The 17,209-nt window shown below is 51.7% G+C and overlaps 1 protein-coding gene across 1 annotated transcript in view; it reads left to right on the top strand.

Moving 5' to 3' along the window:
• Positions 1–17,209, top strand: part of pum2 (pumilio RNA-binding family member 2) — a 43,456-nt gene that overhangs the window by 4,448 nt on the left and 21,799 nt on the right. Inside the window, exons 3-7 of the mRNA XM_064303365.1 lie at positions 11,476–11,544; positions 12,631–12,736; positions 14,029–14,216; positions 14,939–15,111; positions 15,999–16,293. Of these exons, the coding sequence (XP_064159435.1) occupies positions 11,476–11,544; positions 12,631–12,736; positions 14,029–14,216; positions 14,939–15,111; positions 15,999–16,293 (831 nt within the window). The remainder of the gene's footprint in view (positions 1–11,475; positions 11,545–12,630; positions 12,737–14,028; positions 14,217–14,938; positions 15,112–15,998; positions 16,294–17,209) is intronic.

Raw genomic sequence — 17,209 nt, 5'->3', positions numbered from 1 at the left:
TCCTTTCACCAACAGACAAACGGCAGGAGAAAGTTTTTAAAGTTTGTATTTGATAATCCAAACATTCAGATCGGTTTAATGACAGTGTTGAAGGCTTGCTCCTCAGTTTGTCTGTGCGGTTGATTGCTATTTTATTTTTCTTCTCTTGGGAGGCAAACGGGTGTCAAAAACCAAATTACCAGGGGTCTGCTGTGTCTGCCGGTTCCTTTGATTTTCAATCCTTTGTCAATCAGCTGAAAGTTAAGCCCTTGAAAACAAGGTGTTTGCTTTAGACAATCAATGACTCTAATGAACCACTGGTGCTGAGAACACCCCAAAAACCAGCAGACACTGTGGCCCTCCAGGACTGGAGTTAAACCTGCAGACACTGCGCCCCTCCAGGACTGGAGTTAAGCCTGCAGACACTGCGGCCCTCCAGGACTGGAGTTAAACCAGCAGACGCCGCGGCCCTCCAGGACTGGAGTTAAACCAGCAGACACTGTGGCCTTCCAGGACTGGAGTTAAACCAGCAGACACTGGGGCCCTCCAAGACTGGAGTTAAACCAGCAGACACTGCGGCCCTCCAGGACTGGAGTTAAACCTGCAGACACTGCGGCCCTCCAGGACTGGAGTTAAACCTGCAGGCACTGGGGCCCTCCAGGACTGGAGTTAAACCAGCAGACACTGGGGCCCTCCAGGACTGGAGATAAACCTGCAGACACTGCGGCCCTCCAGGACTGGAGTTAAACCAGCAGACACTGCGGCCCTCCAGGACTGGAGTTAAACCAGCAGACACTGCGGCCCTCCAGGACTGGAGTTAAACCTGCAGACACTGCGGCCCTCCAGGACTGGAGTTAAACCTGCAGACACCGCGGCCCTCCATGACTGGAGTTAAACCAGCAGACACTGTGACCCTCCAGGACTGGAGTTAAACCCGCAGACACTGGGGCCCTCCAGGACTGGAGTTAAACCTGCAGACACCGCGGCCCTCCAGGACTGGAGTTAAACCAGCAGACACTGCGGCCCTCCAGGACTGGAGTTAAACCTTGCAGACACCGCGGCCCTCCAGGACTGGAGTTAAACCTGCAGACACTGCGGCCCTCCTGGACTGGAGTTAAACCAACAGACACCGCGGCCCTCCAGGACTGGAGTTAAACCAGCAGACACTGCGGCCCTCCAGGACTGGAGTTAAACCAGCAGACACCGGGGCCCTCCAGGACTGGAGTTATACAGCCGTGCTCTGAGTCCTCACTATGTAGCGTATCTTTCAGGTGTTGGCACGTTCTCATTGTGTTGTGTGGCTTCTTTTTACCATGGCAAAAACACACTTGACCTCTTAAACAGTTTGTGCCTTATATTATACACTTCAGCTTCAGGGCCCGGTTCTGTTCAGTTCGGTCCATCTTTGCCTCGTCGAGCGGCGCGGGCTGGTGTTTCCGACCCGAAATGGAGCTCCGCCGAAATGGTTGTTGGCAGCCGTCCTTGTAGCTTAAGGCTCCTCTGTACGGGTCATTTCACAAGAGGCGCAGGGAGGTAGATTTAATTATAACGCTGGGATTTCAGTCTTCTTTTGGGAAGCTGTAGTATTAGAAGCATACAGTAGGTCAGGGTTGCATTGCAAGCCTGTAGCCAGCAAGCGGCCGTATGTGCACAGGTAGGCCAGGTAGCGAAGCAAGCGGAGGGACGTAGTGGGCGAGGAGTCACCTGACCGAGCGTGTAGGTACTCAGCGTACCAACCCAGCGTCACGCTGCGCTCGCTGATTAATTTAGCCCCAACAAGCCAGCGGCTTCTTCGTCCTCATCTTTTTCTCAGCTTGGTGAGGTCTCCACAATGCTTGTGTGTGTGTGTGGATCTGTCTGTTTTCATGTGCTTCTCTCTGTGGGAGTAAGTGTGTGTGCGTGTGTGTGTGAGTAAGTGTGTGTGCGTGTGTGCGTGTGTAAGTGTGCGTGTGCGTATTTGTGTGTGTAAGTGTGTGTGTAAGTGTGCGTGTGTGTGTAAGTGTGTGTGCGTGTGTGTGTTTGTAAGTGTGTGCGTGTGTGTGTGTGCGTGTGTGTGTGTGTGTGTGTGTGTGCGTGCGAGTGTGTGTGTGAGTAAGTGTGTGTGCGCGTGTGTGTGCTTGTCTCTTTGTCAGTAAGTGTGTGTGTGTGTGTGTGTGAGAGTAAGTGTGTGTGCGTGTGTGTGTGCTGTGTTTGTAGTCTTAAGGAAGCGATTTTCGTGTAATGAGCCCTGAGGGTGTGGTGAGCCGGGGTCTGGTGGCGGCGGTGCTGTGCATTGCCCACAGCAGGACGAGGCTGCGTTTGGGCTCGCGTTCATCTCCGTCGCCAGCCTGAGGGTCGTTTATTTTGGAGAAAATAACAACAGGGTTCCGCCGTTAGTGGTCGTGCGTCCGTTCTGCGCCGGAAAGAGCGACTCCGCTGTTTCACCTGGAGCTAACGCTAACGGAAACGGACCAGGAGCCGGGGGTGGACATCCCTCCCTTTCTGAGTCACGCTCGGCCACACATTATACACATGAGGTGAGGGAGAGAGGGAGAGAGAGAGGGAGAGGGAGAGGGAGAAATGGAGGGAGAGAGAGAGGGAGAGAGAGAGGGAGAGGGACGGAAGGTGAGAGAGAGAGAGGGGGAGAGAGAGGGAAGGAAGGTGAGAGAGACAGAGAGTTTGGCTTATTGGGCTCGCCCCATGGTGTACGGGAAGCACCTGATATCCCCCTGCTTCTCTGTAACAGAGCTCCGTGCGTTAGGACTGTGTGTTAGGAACCTGATAGCAGCGTGTTGAGTGCTGCTTCGGCCTCAGAGCCAGTGCACAGGAATGCATCTTTCCCATTGGCCGTCACTGAGACTCCTCCCACTCAACCCAGAATGGGTCACCAGCAGACTGGCACAGTATTTTACACCCCACCCTCTCGCACCCCCATCGTTCAATAACAAAGGAACGTGTCAGCAGAGGAGAGGTGGGATTGGCTGTTTTTGAAGCCTGCTGGGTTTTTGGTCTCTGAGCTGCACGGTAACGGCCGCCGTGAGAGGGGGGCCAATGGGAACGGCCCGCCGGGGGGGGGGGGGCGCGTTTAGAGGTCAGAGTTCAGAGGATACCTTGTCTCCAGGGTAACAGCGTTCGGGGCAAAATCGCTCCACCACTTGCCCGTGCGGGTGAAAGCATGGCTCTGCAGACCCACGCAGGCGTCAGGAGTCTGTCGCCTGTGCCTCACGCTAGATCAGGAGTCCACCCGCCCCCCCAAAAAAAAAAAAAACAAGAGAAAGCATAACATGCATGCACAGGCAGAAAAATGCTCACCTTCACCTGAGGATCGGCTGAGGCGCTGCGGACGGACGTGGGCCTCGAGGCCGACCACACTGCTCTCTGTGCACATGCAAACGCACCAGGTCCAGTGATTACATTACATTTCTACATTACATTTATTTGGCAGACACTTTTATCCAAAGCGATGTACAAAACGCACATTTCATGGTCATGGACAACTACAAAACACAGGTTCAGTAAGATACAATACTTATTTTGCACAGCTATTTAAAGCCAAGAACACAGTTTAGTTCACACAGTTAACACGATTCTGACCTAACCTCTGCGAAGCCAACTAGGCAGAAGAATAAGCTACATTATTAGGACAAATACAAATTATCAAAAAGTGCTGTGATGTGGGAACATATAAAAAGTGTCATGAAAAGGGGGGTGGGGGTGGATTTAGAGTGAAATATACAGAGTGGTGGTAGTTAGTCCAGGTATAGTCTGTCAATGATGTCGCTCTGCGCTGTTCTTTCTGCCCAAATTCAGTAAACGATATGAAGTCTGTCTGTAATTAAATATCAGGAGCCTTGTTTGTTTGTTTGTTTGTTTTATTTGTTAGCGACATGGCAGACTGCTTTGCTCCAGTGTGTGAAAAACAAGCGTTACACGCGCTGCCGTCTGTTTGTAGCCAGAGGCTAATTTCCGACACCTGTGCCTGGGTAAACTGAGGGAGTATAACTGTTTCCAGGGGTCTGCTTTATAAGAGCCTGTGTGCACACGGGTCCTGTACGCAGTGGATTTGAGTTTGCGTGAAAATCGACGCTCGTTTCACGTTTTCGTCCACTCGTGTGCGGGGACGTTTTAGGAAACGAACGGAACGCTCCTAGTCTGTACAGCCTTGACTGTCCTGGCTGTCGGGCACCTGTGTAGTCCTTTATGTAGCTGGCCTGAAGGGCGCTGGGCGTCTGCCTTTGTACGCAGATGTTACGCTTGTGTTGAGGATGAGTTGAAAGCGGGTCGTGTGGACGAGGCGCCTGGTTTCGCTGATGGATGGGGGGGGGGGTGGGGGGGGGGGGTTCGACAGGCCCGAGGTTCACAGGGCGCCGCCGCTCGCGAGCGTGCCGATCCGGGGCGCCGCCCCTCCGGTGATGTCATACGAGACGTGTGGAGAGGCCGAGGGATTAGTCACCGGAGGCGTGAGTAAGAGGAGCCGCGTACCGCCGCTCACACGCCACGCGCAGAAACCGTACCTCACCAGCGCCTCCTCTCAGCGCCTCCTCTCACCAGCGCCTCCTCTCAGCGCCTCCTCTCACCAGCGCCTCCTCTCACCGCCTCCTCTCACCAGCGCCTCCTCTCACCGCCTCCTCTCACCAGCACCTCCTCTCACCAGCACCTCCTCTCACCACACCTCCTCTCACCGCGCCTCCTCTCACCGGCACCTCCTCTCACCGGCACCTCCTCTCACCGGCGCCTCCTCTCACCGGCGCCTCCTCTCACCGCCTCCTCTCACCACCGCCTCCTCTCACCTGCGCCTCCTCTCACCAGCACCTCCTCTCAGCGGCGCCTCCTCTCACCAGCACCTCCTCTCACCGGCGCCTCCTCTCAGCGCCTCCTCTCACCAGCGCCTGCTCTCAGCGCCTCCTCTCACCTCTCTGCACCAGACCTGCGTGTTAGCCCACTCTCACAGAATCCTCTGCAGGCTCTGTCCCGACGCATCCTCTGTAGCACCCCATCTACCAGCAGATGCTCTCCGTTCCACATCCCAGCCCTCCTCTCAGGCTCTCTCTGCACTCAGGCACTTGCAGCTCGCTTCCGTTTCAAACAGCGGCTTTTTAAAGGCCTGCTCATCTTATCAACGTTTCCTTCTCACACGTGTCTGGACGACATGGCGAAGCGCTATTCTTTAAGAAACATAAGCACCTTCTAGCGTTTTAATATAATCGGCTGTTAGCAGAGCTCTCGGGTGCTTATGATACAATTTCCCTTTACCCATGCTTACTCATCCGTATTTTGTTTCCATTATACCTACAAATGCCTTTTGTCTACCTTTGTGTATTCTGTTATGTCAATGACACACTCAGGCCTTTGATGCATCTACAGATTCTTTCCTTGGGTTCTTGTTTTAATATTGCTATTGTATAGGGTGACTCGGCCTACTTTAATGCTTATGAATACAAGACCTTTCTCCAGCTTGTTATTATTGTTATGTATAATCTGTTGGGCGAAGGCCTACTTAAATGCTTTATGAATACAAGTCTACCTTTCTCACAGCTGTTATTATTATTAATGTAATAATGAACTGTTGGGCAGAAGGCCTGCTCGGATGCTTTATGAATACAAGTCTACCTTTCTCACAGCTGTTATTATTGTTAAAGTAATAATGAACTGTTGAGCAGAAGGCTTTCTCGAATGCTTTATGAATACAAGTTTTTCTCGCTGCCATGGAGACTGCTCTTCTCTCTGTGGCCCCAGCAGCCTTGTCCCGCGCCCTGTCGGACGGAGCGGATCGCCATCCTGACCTTATTTACGTGAAGCTCGTTCGCTCAGACTCGCAGAAGGGCCGTTTTACACATCTTCCGTCCGCAAGGCGGCGCGTTGTCCCTACAAACCGCTCGGCTGCGGCGCCTCGCACCCCATTGGCCGACTCGGCTACGCGTTCCCCTGCCCCGCACGGACGCGGCGTTCGGCGCGCGGCTCTCTCTCTCTCGCGGGGTTGTGTAGCGCTTGGCGCTCGCGGCGCGCGTTACCTCTGGAAACCGTCACTGCCGAAGAGGCCCCAGAGATGGATGCCGCCGGGGTGATGAAAGATTACACACAGGCCTCTGAGGGGCCCGTCCCCAGCGGAGGTTTATTTGAACGTGTTTGCTGAGTTTACTTAGTCATAGACCCAGCCCCCCCCCCGCATTTCTGATTGGACCAGTGGATCACTGTCATCCTGTCAGAGCCCTCCACTCTGCACTCTGTGGTTTTTGGTGCTTTCCTGTAATTTAACGCTGCTTGTTGCATAAGCCAGACCAGTGGAATAAACTCAACTGCCGGAGATGCTAAGTCAGAATGCGTGTGGGGTGGGGGTGGGACTGAAATGTCTCATAGATGGTTAAGTGTGATAAGTGTCTGTGAAAGGACGTTACTGTCTGTGACCTGAGTGATGGAAGGAAATGACACCATTTGTGATACAGAAACAGGTTTGATGCCGACGACACAGTGGCATTATGGGAGGTTAAAAGTTCTGCCAGTTCTTTATGTTGTCAGACCTTTGTTTCACTCCTTTCTTGTTTTGAGCATTGTCTTCCTGCTAATTTACAGATAGAGGATTACAGGAACTAGCCTCAGTTCAGTCTCTCTCCCTCCCTCTTTCTATCTGTTTTCCCTCTTTCCACTCTCTCCATCCCTCTCCCTGTCTCTCCCTCTCACCTTCCTCTCCCCCCTCCTCTCTCCCTCCCCCATTCTATCTTTCTTTCTCTCTCTCACACTCTCCCCTCTCTTCATCCCTCTCCTCATCTCTCCCTCCCTCCTCTTTGCCTCTTTCTCTCCCCCTCCCTCCTCTCTCCCTCTCCTTCTCTCCCTCTCTTTCTCTCCCCCTCCGCTGCTCCATCTCTCTTTGCCCTCTCTCCTCTCTCTCTCTCTCTGTGCGTGTGTTTTGTCTCTGACTCATGCCCACTGAAGGGGGAAGTGGGGTGAGATGTTAGAATGCGGTGTGCACTGCGGTGTTTATCCAGCGTCCTGTGCGCGCGGGCGCGTACAGGAACGAGGCCTTCGAGCACTTCCTGCGAGGGCGGAGCTTCCTGCGAGGGCGGAGCTCCAGCCGTGGCTCCCGGTGACCGTGACGCTGGCGAAGCGTGCCAAAAAAAATGCAGCCGTCGTCTCCGCCCCCTTAGCCGCGGCCGAACTGGCGGTAAAGGTCCCGTTACCCTGTCTGGCGGGGACCCTCTGGCCCTCACTGCTCCCTAAGCTCAGGAGCCCTTAGCGAGCGTCCTTCCTGACTGGTCAGGACATGCTCTGGATCTTTTCGTCTCCTTGTGTCAGTTTAGTTTTTATTTTGGCTTGGGACCCGAGAAATGTTCACGCTTGAGTATCAGTTGATTCCCCCTCGCACCCCCCCCCGCCCCACAGCTTGGCCATTCTGTTGATAGCTTGAAGTCACCAAGTGAAGACTTTGGCTTGGCGTTGGCTTGTCCTGCTGACAGCTTGTACACTTGCAGGGCCTACTTCAGAGTGCTCTTCCGCAAGGTCAGCGGAGTCGCCTGTGCGATCACAGGCTGTAGGCAAGTATCGTGTGACCGTGACCAGTTTGTCGTTGCCCACGACATCCCATGTATGCAAACCAGGTTACGGGTTGCCATGTCTTCGCTTTCTTCCCGGTTTGCTTCCTGGTTCTTCAGAACAACGAGCAGCGAGGCGATTGGTTGGAACGCGGGCGTCGGCATGCCGCTGAACGGGCGGGCGACGACCCGCCTCCTTTTCTCCCGGCGGCGTCCTTGCTCCCAAACAAATTGAAACGACTCCTGTTTCAGTCAAAACATTTGAGTTAAATCTGAAACTTTGCAGGCTTTTAGGTTACGTGTGAGGAACCATTTTCGGGACCTGCGTAGCCACAGAAGTGTGGTTGGTAATAACAAACTCACTGGTATTGAACTAAGATCAAGGCCAATATGATCTAGCATGCGTACAGTACGTGCATGCTGACATGCATGCAATGCATTTGACAAGCCTCTGATGCTGTAAAGTTAGTATAAATGTCAAGCTCAAAAAGTAGCCCAGTCAGTCACCTGAGCGTTTATTTTAATTTTTATCACTTTCACCAGCCGAACGGACGATCAGAGCTGCACAGAATCTGTGCCACCCTTGACTCCTCCTCTCCGCCTAATACTGAAGCAAACAACCTTGAAATGTTTTGTTAAAGAGAAGCTGTTACTTTTCTCCTTCCTAAGTTAGCATCTGTGCTCGTCTGGTGCTTCCATGAACGTGGAACTTTTGGTGGAGAAGTTGTGTTTTTTCGTGTGCTGTAATGTAAGACAGGGTTTGCATCAGCCAACGTGACCAGGCAAGTATTGGTCATCGATACCAGGGCCAAAACTTCCACAAACTTTCACAAGAACTCTCACAGAAGTACCATATTTCCCACTGTGGTTCCTCTAGATCTGGAATGTTGGTTCATCAGCTTTTGACTTTGCCTGCTGGTTAGCGTGCCTGTCAAACCCTTTGTTTAATGCTGTGACACTCTAAAAGTAATACTGGGCATACTGGTTTGGCAGAAGATTCTGGAGCAGCGGTGTCAAATGCGCAGCATTGTCATAGTGACTGCACGGAAATATAAGGACCTTTTAATACAACGCAGCGTTGGATTCACCCGTAAAGTCTCTTCACTTCCCCATTACGTACTGTAGCGGCTCTGCCCAATGGCTCTCAGAATGCAGATGGTAGCCAAGTGCTGTTTAGAAATACAGCTCAAGTTTCAAGATGATGGCACTTAGAAGATTTTGTGTGACTCTGAATAAAGCTAAATAAAGTCTGTAAAACGGGACCGTGAAAGATATAGTGCAGTGGACCCCAACCCTGTTCCTATAGATCTACCACCCTCTAGGGTTTCATTTCAACCATAATTTGGCACACCTGATTAATAATTTGCAACGAGATCAGTGGATGGTGAATGGAGGTGTGCTTTGTTAGGGTTGGAGTGAAAACCTGCAGGACATAGGTTTCCAGGAACTAGGGTTGGAAACCATGGATGCCGGGTGGTTGTAGGGATTAGGATGATCTGCACAGGGTTAAAAATATCCTGACCTCGCTGCGTTGTGTTTGTTGTTTTGTGATTGGTTTGCAGTGCAGGTTGTGTTTGTTGTTTTGTGATTGGTTTGCAGTGCAGGTTGTGTTGTGTTTGTTGTTTTGTGATTTGTTTGCAGTGCAGGTTGTGTTTGTTGTTTTGTGATTTGTTTGCAGTGCAGGTTGTGTTGTGTTTGTTGTTTTGTGATTGGTTTGCAGTGCAGGTTGTGTTGTGTTTGTTGTTTTGTGATTGGTTTGCAGTGCAGGTTGTGTTTGTGTTTGTTATTTTGTGATTGGTTTGCAGTGCAGGTTGTGTTGTGTTTGTTGTTTTGTGATTGGAGGTCTTGCTCTAGCCTAGCCTGTATCTTGTGCCCTTTTGAGGAAGAATGCTTGTGATTCAGTCACATGCTTTCAGCCTACCAGTTTTGCTTCTGTTTTTGGGACTGATAAGTGCAGGGTGAGTTTCTTTTCCTGGATGATTCTTTGAAACTTTCCCTCAGACAGAATCGTAGATGATGAGCATACTATTTTAATAACCCCTGGATCGTGTTGGTCAGTGTCAGTGTGTAACTGTGATGTTCAGACTGAGCCTTTGATTTAGTTTCCAGAAGCCTTGCAGAATGCCTTCAGTGTAACTGCATTTTTTTAGGCCATGTTTCAGGTGATGTTTTTGCCACGGGGTATTCTGGTGGTGCAAAAAAAAGACTTGACCTTTGGTAATTGCTTCATTTGTGTAGTAGATATAATGCTTTCATGAGCAGGGGTTTTTTCCTGCTTGTGACATGTTACAGACTCATGAGTGATATGGGTTACTCTGTTAGTGCACTGTTTATTTTGCACAACACTTTGTCCGAGCTCAAGTATTTCCTTTTTTTTTTTAAAGCGCAGTGACACTTTGGCTGCGTAAGAGCTGGTGGAAATGCAGCCATCCTTGGAAGCAGAGCGCTTTGCTAAGCTGCGCAACCTGCGCAGGCGGACGCCCATAAGGTGCTGTGTCACTTGTTTACGTCTCTGGTAATGGGTCACCATGACAACAGCCGTGTGAGGGGAAAGGGAACGGCGGTATTGTTGCACGGGCCGCCCGGGGGGGGGGTTGGGGGGTTGCACTTATTCAGAACTTCCATTAGCGGTTGGTGGGCGGGGTCGAGGGGGTCGATACGTACGGCCCCCCTGTACCTGGCTTCAGTTTTTTAGCTTTCTGAAAAAAAACAAAACTTTTTTGACATTTTTTTTTTTTTGCAGTATCAGATTTGTTTTTGTCGGTGAAAGGGAAAGTATTTGCGCTGTGAATTTTTCCACGTCGCGGTTCAGTGCGAAAAGAAAGGACTCGGTGCCGCGAGTTATCCGATTTCATCGGCCGGCAGTCCAGAGGCCGAGCGCTTTGTCCGGCGTCGCAATCTGAGGCGCAGCGTCCCATGTCGCGTTCGCCGCGGAGTTACAAGCCGAGGCCGGGACCCGAGCGCGAGGTGAACTCTCTGACGGGAAAAAGAGAAAAAAAAAATAATAAATAAACTGAGGAAGCGCGACTGTCGCCATGACGCCTCCGCCGCGTCGGCGGCGCCGCGGGCTGCTTTGGTTGCCGCCGGATGCGAAGCCAGACCCAGGGAGCTAGCTTCCCAAAAGTGGGAATTTTGGCTGCGGTTCCAGCTGTGGAGGACGCCCCCCCCGGCCGATCAGGGGAAGGTTTTTTGGCACGTGGCAGCGTTTGGCACTCTTGTTTGAACAGACTTCAAACAGATTTTTTTTTCCTGCTGAAAGTTTCCAGTGTTTTTTTTGTTGTTGAAGGTTTCCAGTTAGGGCGCCTTTGACTGGAAGTGCACAGTGGGACGTGCTGGAAAGTCAGGCGAAGAGCTGCTGCAGCTCCCAAAAAAAAAAGGACGATCTTCTGGTATTTCATTGATTTTATAGGCTCTGTGGCAGACACTTTGCAGTGCATAAGCGTTGTTTGCACAGTGCTTAGTTTGGGGGTGGGTGGAGGTTTGTGGACCAGTCCAACCCTTTGTATGATCTTACACTCGGACACCCTCTGCTAATTGAGAAACAGCTGAAGGTCTAAAGGTCCGTTTCAGAGCTGCTGATGTTGTTTGAAGTCTGTTTTTGTGTCGTATCGTTCTGGGAGATTGCTCAGATCCTCACGGAGTGATCTCCTTACTGTCTCACGCTCCAGACTCAGAACTAAAGGTGACAGATCCTTCTCTGTGAGCCACCCCAAGCTCTGGATTTCACTCTCTGTTAACGTCAGAAAGGCAGAGACAATTGACAGTTATAATTCCCTTTTAAAAACACTTTTTTTGTTCAGGAAAGAGCTGTGAGCACTATGTTCTGAGAAGTGCATCATAATAATAATTGTTGTTGTTAGTATTATTATTATTATTAGTATTGTTGTTGTTATTATCATTACTGCTATTACTATTATAATGTTGACTCTGTAGACAACATTTTTGATCTCATACCTTAATCTGTCTTTATTCTGTTCTGTGTTCTGTTCAGGTCCGGTCCATAGACGATATGAACCACGACTTCCAGGCCCTGGCCCTGGAGTCTCGAGGAATGGGCGAGGTAGGCAATTGATTAGCCAGGCTGGGAGGTCGGTGATCGATTAGTCTGTTGGTGTTATTAGCAATGTGTTCCCTTGCGGTATGAGCCATATGGCAGATACTGTGGCTCAAAGTTACACTTGTAATACAGCAATGGGTCCATCAGCCTGCAGTGATCGATTACTCGGTGATCGATTCATTTCTATTCTGAAGAGAAATGAGTCTACAGATCCTCTATTAACCTTTTGAAGCGTAAGACCACGGTCGTGAGATTAGAATGTTCTTAGCTGAACATTCTAATGCTGATGTCACAATCACTACTGGCGACTGAAAGCAAGAGCAGGGTTCTAGAACGCACTGACGTAGAATCTGTGAATAATATTCAAAAATACCTGCTATTCAAAGTGTTAAGTAGAGATCTGAGAGAGTGTGTTGAGAGGTCTCAAACTCCAGTCCTGGAGGACCGCAGTCTCTGCAGGTTTTTTTTTGTGACTTCCTTTGAATCTGCAGCCAGTTCAGAAACAAGCCGTAGCCAATCAATGCCGTTAATTACGCGTTTAATTGCAGGATCACATCAAATAGCAGCAGACTCAGCAGGCCTCCAGGGTTTGACTTTCTGATCTGCTAGTCTAAATATAAATATTTAACTGATTTTATGCAGTGCATTATAAGCATGTGGTCAACAGCACACATCTCGCTCAGCTGGATAAAATACCGCAACAGTAATTAGTATATTAATGCATATGTTGGATACTATATACTACTGTATAGTCAGATCATTCAAGCTCAATAAAATAACATTCTTTAATTGACTTAATTACTTTTGTGATGCGGTTTCTGAACAGCGAAATTAAATGCATGGAAAATATTTTTAACGACATTGATATTTTCCATGCATTTAATTTCGCTGACCTGACTATACAGTAACACTGCAGATGAGCTTGTTTTTAGCTGGTGTGTCCCTGTGCCTCACGGTCTGTGAAAGGTCAGATTAAATGATAAGGTGTGGGTTGCCATGCAGGCGAAATTCCTTCCTCCATTACTCCCGTCCCCGGGTGATGACATCACCGCCGCTCACTGCGATCGTCTGGCTTCTCCCGTTTTGCAGCTGCTGCCCGCCAAGAAGTTCTGGGAGTCGGACGAGTCGGCCAAGGACGGACAGAAGGGCATCTTTTTGGGCGAGGAGTGGCGGGAGAACGCCTGGGGAGCGTCCCGTGAGTGTGACCGCGCCCTTTTTTTCAGTTTTACAGAGAGAGAGCTCCGACTGCAGGACTGCCCAGCCCTGTTCCCGGAGATCTGCCGTCCTGTAGGTTCTCACCCCAACCCTAACAAAGCACACCCCCCCTCACCTGCTAGAGATCTACTGTCCTGTAGGTTCTCACCCCAACCCTAACAAAGCACACCCCCCCTCACCTGCTAGAGATCTACTGTCCTGTAGGTTCTCACCCCAACCCTAACAAAGCACACCCCCCCTCACCTGCTAGAGATCTGCCGTCCTGTAGGTTTCTCACCCCAACCCTAACAAGCACACCCCCCTCACCTGCTAGAGATCTACTGTCCTGTAGGTTCTCACCCCAACCCTAACAAAGCACACCCCCCTCACCTGCTAGAGATCTACTGTCCTGTAGGTTCTCACCCCAACCCTAACAAAGCACACCCCCCTCACCTGCTAGAGATCTGCCGTCCTGTAGGTTCTCACCCCAACCCTAACAGAGCACACCCCCCCTCACCTGCTAGAGATCTACTGTCCTGTAGGTTCTCACCCCAACCCTAACAAAGCACACCCCCCCTCACCTGCTAGAGATCTCTCATTGAGCTGCTAATTGGTGTGAGTCAGGTGTGCCAGATTAGAGCGGAAATGAATTGAAGTGCTTACTGGCCTATTGCATCATTTAGATGAGTCATTCCTCTTCTTTCAGCACCGTTTCAAACGCGCCAGCGGGGTCTCCTTCCACTGCGTGTGGATCGATGCAGAGTGTTGGTCTTCTTATGAGTGCCTTTTGACAGGTTCAGTGATAAACCACAGTCCCGTCTCAGCTTTGCTGTGTTTTTGGTCCGTGAGGAAGCGTTCTGCCAGACCCAGCGCGTCACCGGTTCAGACGCCGCTGTTACCATGGGAACCCGGGGAGTCTCAGTGCAGGAGTCACGCGGCCCGCTCTGGTTCGGCGTTCGGCGGCCTGTAGAGGCGTTTGGCCCGCCCCGGCTGCGTTTCAGCGGTCAGGTGACTTACGGCCGGTGAGGTCATCTCCTCCCTGAGCTGCCGGGTCAGAGAGCGACGGCCTCGCTCTCCTTCAGGAAGCGCAGCGTCGCGGGTCACGACCCCTCTCGCACGCGCGTTCAGCGTGCGGACCGCACCTACCCCGTCAACTCGATGGTGTGGAGTCCTGAAAACCGAAAGAAAAAAACAAACAAAAAGATGATGTACCGTCTTTCTCTCCTTCCCCCTCTCTCTCTCTCTCTCTTTCTCTCATCACTCTCTCTCTCTCTCTCTCTCTCTCTCACACAGATCACTCCGTGTCTCAGCCGATCATGGTGCAGCGGCGGCCGGGGCAGGGTTTCCACGGCAACAGCGAGGTGAACTCGGTGCTGTCGCCCCGCTCGGAGAGCGGCGGTCTGGGCGTGAGCATGGTGGAGTACGTCCTCAGCTCCTCCCCCGGGGACAAGCTGGACGGCCGCTACAGGAAGGGAGGCTACGTGAGTCCCCGCCCCCTAATGCTGTCCCCGCCCCCTAGCACAGTCTCCATCCCCTAACGCTGTCCCCGCCCCCTAACCCAGTCCCCGCCCCCTTCCACAGTCTCCACCGTCTCCACGCTCTACCCCTGTCCCCTGTTTCCTAACTTTATAGGTATTGTCCGTGCATTGCATTCCGGAAATAGGCCTTTAAGAGACACCGTCACGTCACAGATTTCATCACAAAATGGCTTACGCTCTATTCCCTATTCGAGGGAATAGAGCGAGGGAGGGGAATATGTTGAAGTGGAACCAGATCCAGCGCAGGTCTCAGGAGCAGCGGGTGGGCATCCTGAGTGGGCGGCCCCCTGGCTGGTGCGCTAGCCAGCTGTCAGTCAGACCTGGGCTGGCTCAGACTGCCAGGGGGGAGGGGCATTCCATCGCTGGTGTGCTACTGTGATGTCACACTTCATTCCCAGTGGCTGCTGCCTTATGTTGGTTGCCAGCAGTCGTGTGCTTAAGTAGTTTGCTGGCTGTGGAGCTGTGGCTCTGTCTTCGGAAGGAAAACCTGGGTTTTGGTAGGTGCTGCCTCTGCAGGTCGATGTCCCACAGAAGCCTCTGGATGCGTTTGAGAGGGTTTGTAGTGTCTCCACGGAGACCTGCGGCCTTCGTTCAGTTGTCAGGCTGGGGATTCGCCTGGCCCGGTCTGTGCTTGACGGCGGTCCTGCGTTTGTCCTCCTCTGCAGGGCGGGGGGGACACGGAGCCGGACGGGACGGAGAAGGGGGACCCGAAGGACAAGCCGTGCCCCTACGAGGAGGACAGCAGCCGGGAGCTGGCCCCGGGAGAGGCGGACGACGTCTCCAAACCCAACGGGCGCGGCCTGCCCAACGGCATGGACGGGGACTGCAAGGACTTCAAGTACGCTGCTGCCATCTTCACTGCGGGTCACAACCGCGCGCGTTTAAGAGACACACCCCCCCCCAAAATAAACGATTTCATCATCATTTTAACCCTTTGGACACCTGCACAGTTTCTGCCCGTTTACTGAAAGTTTTAAAACGCCACCATTTGCACTAAAACTAAACGAAAACGGTTCAACTGAGTAATTTGAAAATTGACCAGCATCTAGAGCGAGGGCTGGAGGCTAGTCATGGGTTGAATATGCATTTGAGACACTAGTTACAGCAGGGCTGCCCAGCCCTGTTCCTGGAGATCTACCATGCTGTAGGTTTCCGCTCCAGCCCTAATAAAGCACACTTCACTCACCAGCTGGAGATCTCTTTGAGCTGGTAAGCGGTACAATCAGTACCAATCAGTGGATTTTGTTCGGGTCTGAAAACCTACTGGAGAGCAGATCTCCAGGAACAGGGCTGGGCAGCCCTGATCTGATTACAGTGTTTCATATACACGTTAAAGCCGTGACTATCCTCCTGCCAGGTCTGTCCACGCTGTGTGTTTGACTGTCCCTCTCCTCTGGGGTTTTTGAGTCCGGTGTTGAAAAGTAAGGCTTGGATTAGCTTGACCTCGAACAGGAATGTTTGTTGTTGTTACAGTGCTTTGTGTGTTAAGGTCTGTGAGGTTTCACATTTCATATCTGTATTGCTCGTTTGAATATTGGACGGCCATCCAGGAGCCTGTTGTGCTTGTGAAAAGCACTTGGGTGTGCGCACCCGAATGTCTGCTAGTTCATCGTCAGTCCATTATCAGTCGTGTGACTGTGCAACGGCAGCCGAACCCCACAGGGCGGTGTAAAATAGTTCCGTTCACTGCGATGCGTTGCCTAACTCCTCCCCAAATCCCCGCAGCCGCACCCCCGGCAGCCGTCAGGCGTCCCCCACGGAGGTGGCGGAACGGATGGGACCGCCCCAGCCCGGCCCGGAGATGATGGGCCAGCACCAGCACCAGCACCAGCACCAGCACCCCGGCCAGGCCATGAGCAAACCACCCGCCGAGGAGTTCCAGAACCAGGAGGCGCCCAACATGGACGGCATGGAGCAGGTCGGGCTGGAGTCGCTCCAGTTCGACTACGCCGGAAACCAGGTGCAGCTGGACTCCTCCGGCGCCGCGGTCGGCCTGTTCGACTACAACTCCCAGCAGCAGGTTTGTGTGCTTATGGGACTACAATTCCCAGCAGCAGGTTTGTGCTCTATGGGACTACAACTCCCAGCCGCAGGTTTGTGTGCTATGGGACTACAACTCCCAACAGCATGGTGTGCGTTGCCAGGCTACAAGTCCCTGGTACAGGTTTGCACACTGTCAGACTACAATTCTCCGAAGCCTGTGACAGTGTCTGGACTGTAGCTGTCTGCAGTGGATCGCTTGTATTGGTGCAAGAAGACTCAGCGTATTGCTCTGAAAGTCCCTTCCCATCATGCACTTTTAGATGACAATTCCTTGTCAGGGGCTCAGCCAATGAAAGCTACAACTCCCAAAAACAAGATTTTCACACTGTCTTTTAAAGTTATTTTGTTTTAGTGTAGGGAAATTATTTTTTTGGCGACTTGCAGTGAGTCAAAATGAAACACAGCAAATAGAATTACCGCTGTGCTTCCTGTCTGTGTGCTCTTAGGCACGGGGAACGTTGGGCGCAGTAACAGCTTTATCCCCTCGAGGCAGAAGCGTTGAGAGAACGTTCTGCTGGTGGCATTTGCATGGTGTGTGCTGCTGAGGCTTCTTGCGCTTCCCGTTGGACCTGTAAGCCCAAGCCAGCTGTTCCGAATAGAGTCTGGATTCTTCGCTGCCTTCGTTTGTGAATGTTTTGATAAAATGGTTGCGGGTGCAGCTCTGTGATGAAGGGCTTTTGAACCCTGTCAGTGAGCTGCGCTGGTGTTGATTTCTTCCCAGCAGAGACGGGAGCAGGAATGTTGCCTAACCTGCGTACAGATATTTAGAATAAAGTATTTTTTACCCATGTCAGTAGTACAACTGTACGAGTGTAAAATGAGCGTAGCCAGCGCAGTGTTTAATTTGAATATGAACGTCTATGGAAATAGTATACTGTACTATTCAGTGCCAT

The sequence above is a fragment of the Anguilla rostrata genome, chromosome 1 (assembly GCF_018555375.3).
Source record: "Anguilla rostrata isolate EN2019 chromosome 1, ASM1855537v3, whole genome shotgun sequence".
Lineage (NCBI taxonomy): Eukaryota > Metazoa > Chordata > Actinopteri > Anguilliformes > Anguillidae > Anguilla > Anguilla rostrata.
This window is presented reverse-complemented; position numbering and strand designations above follow the sequence as displayed.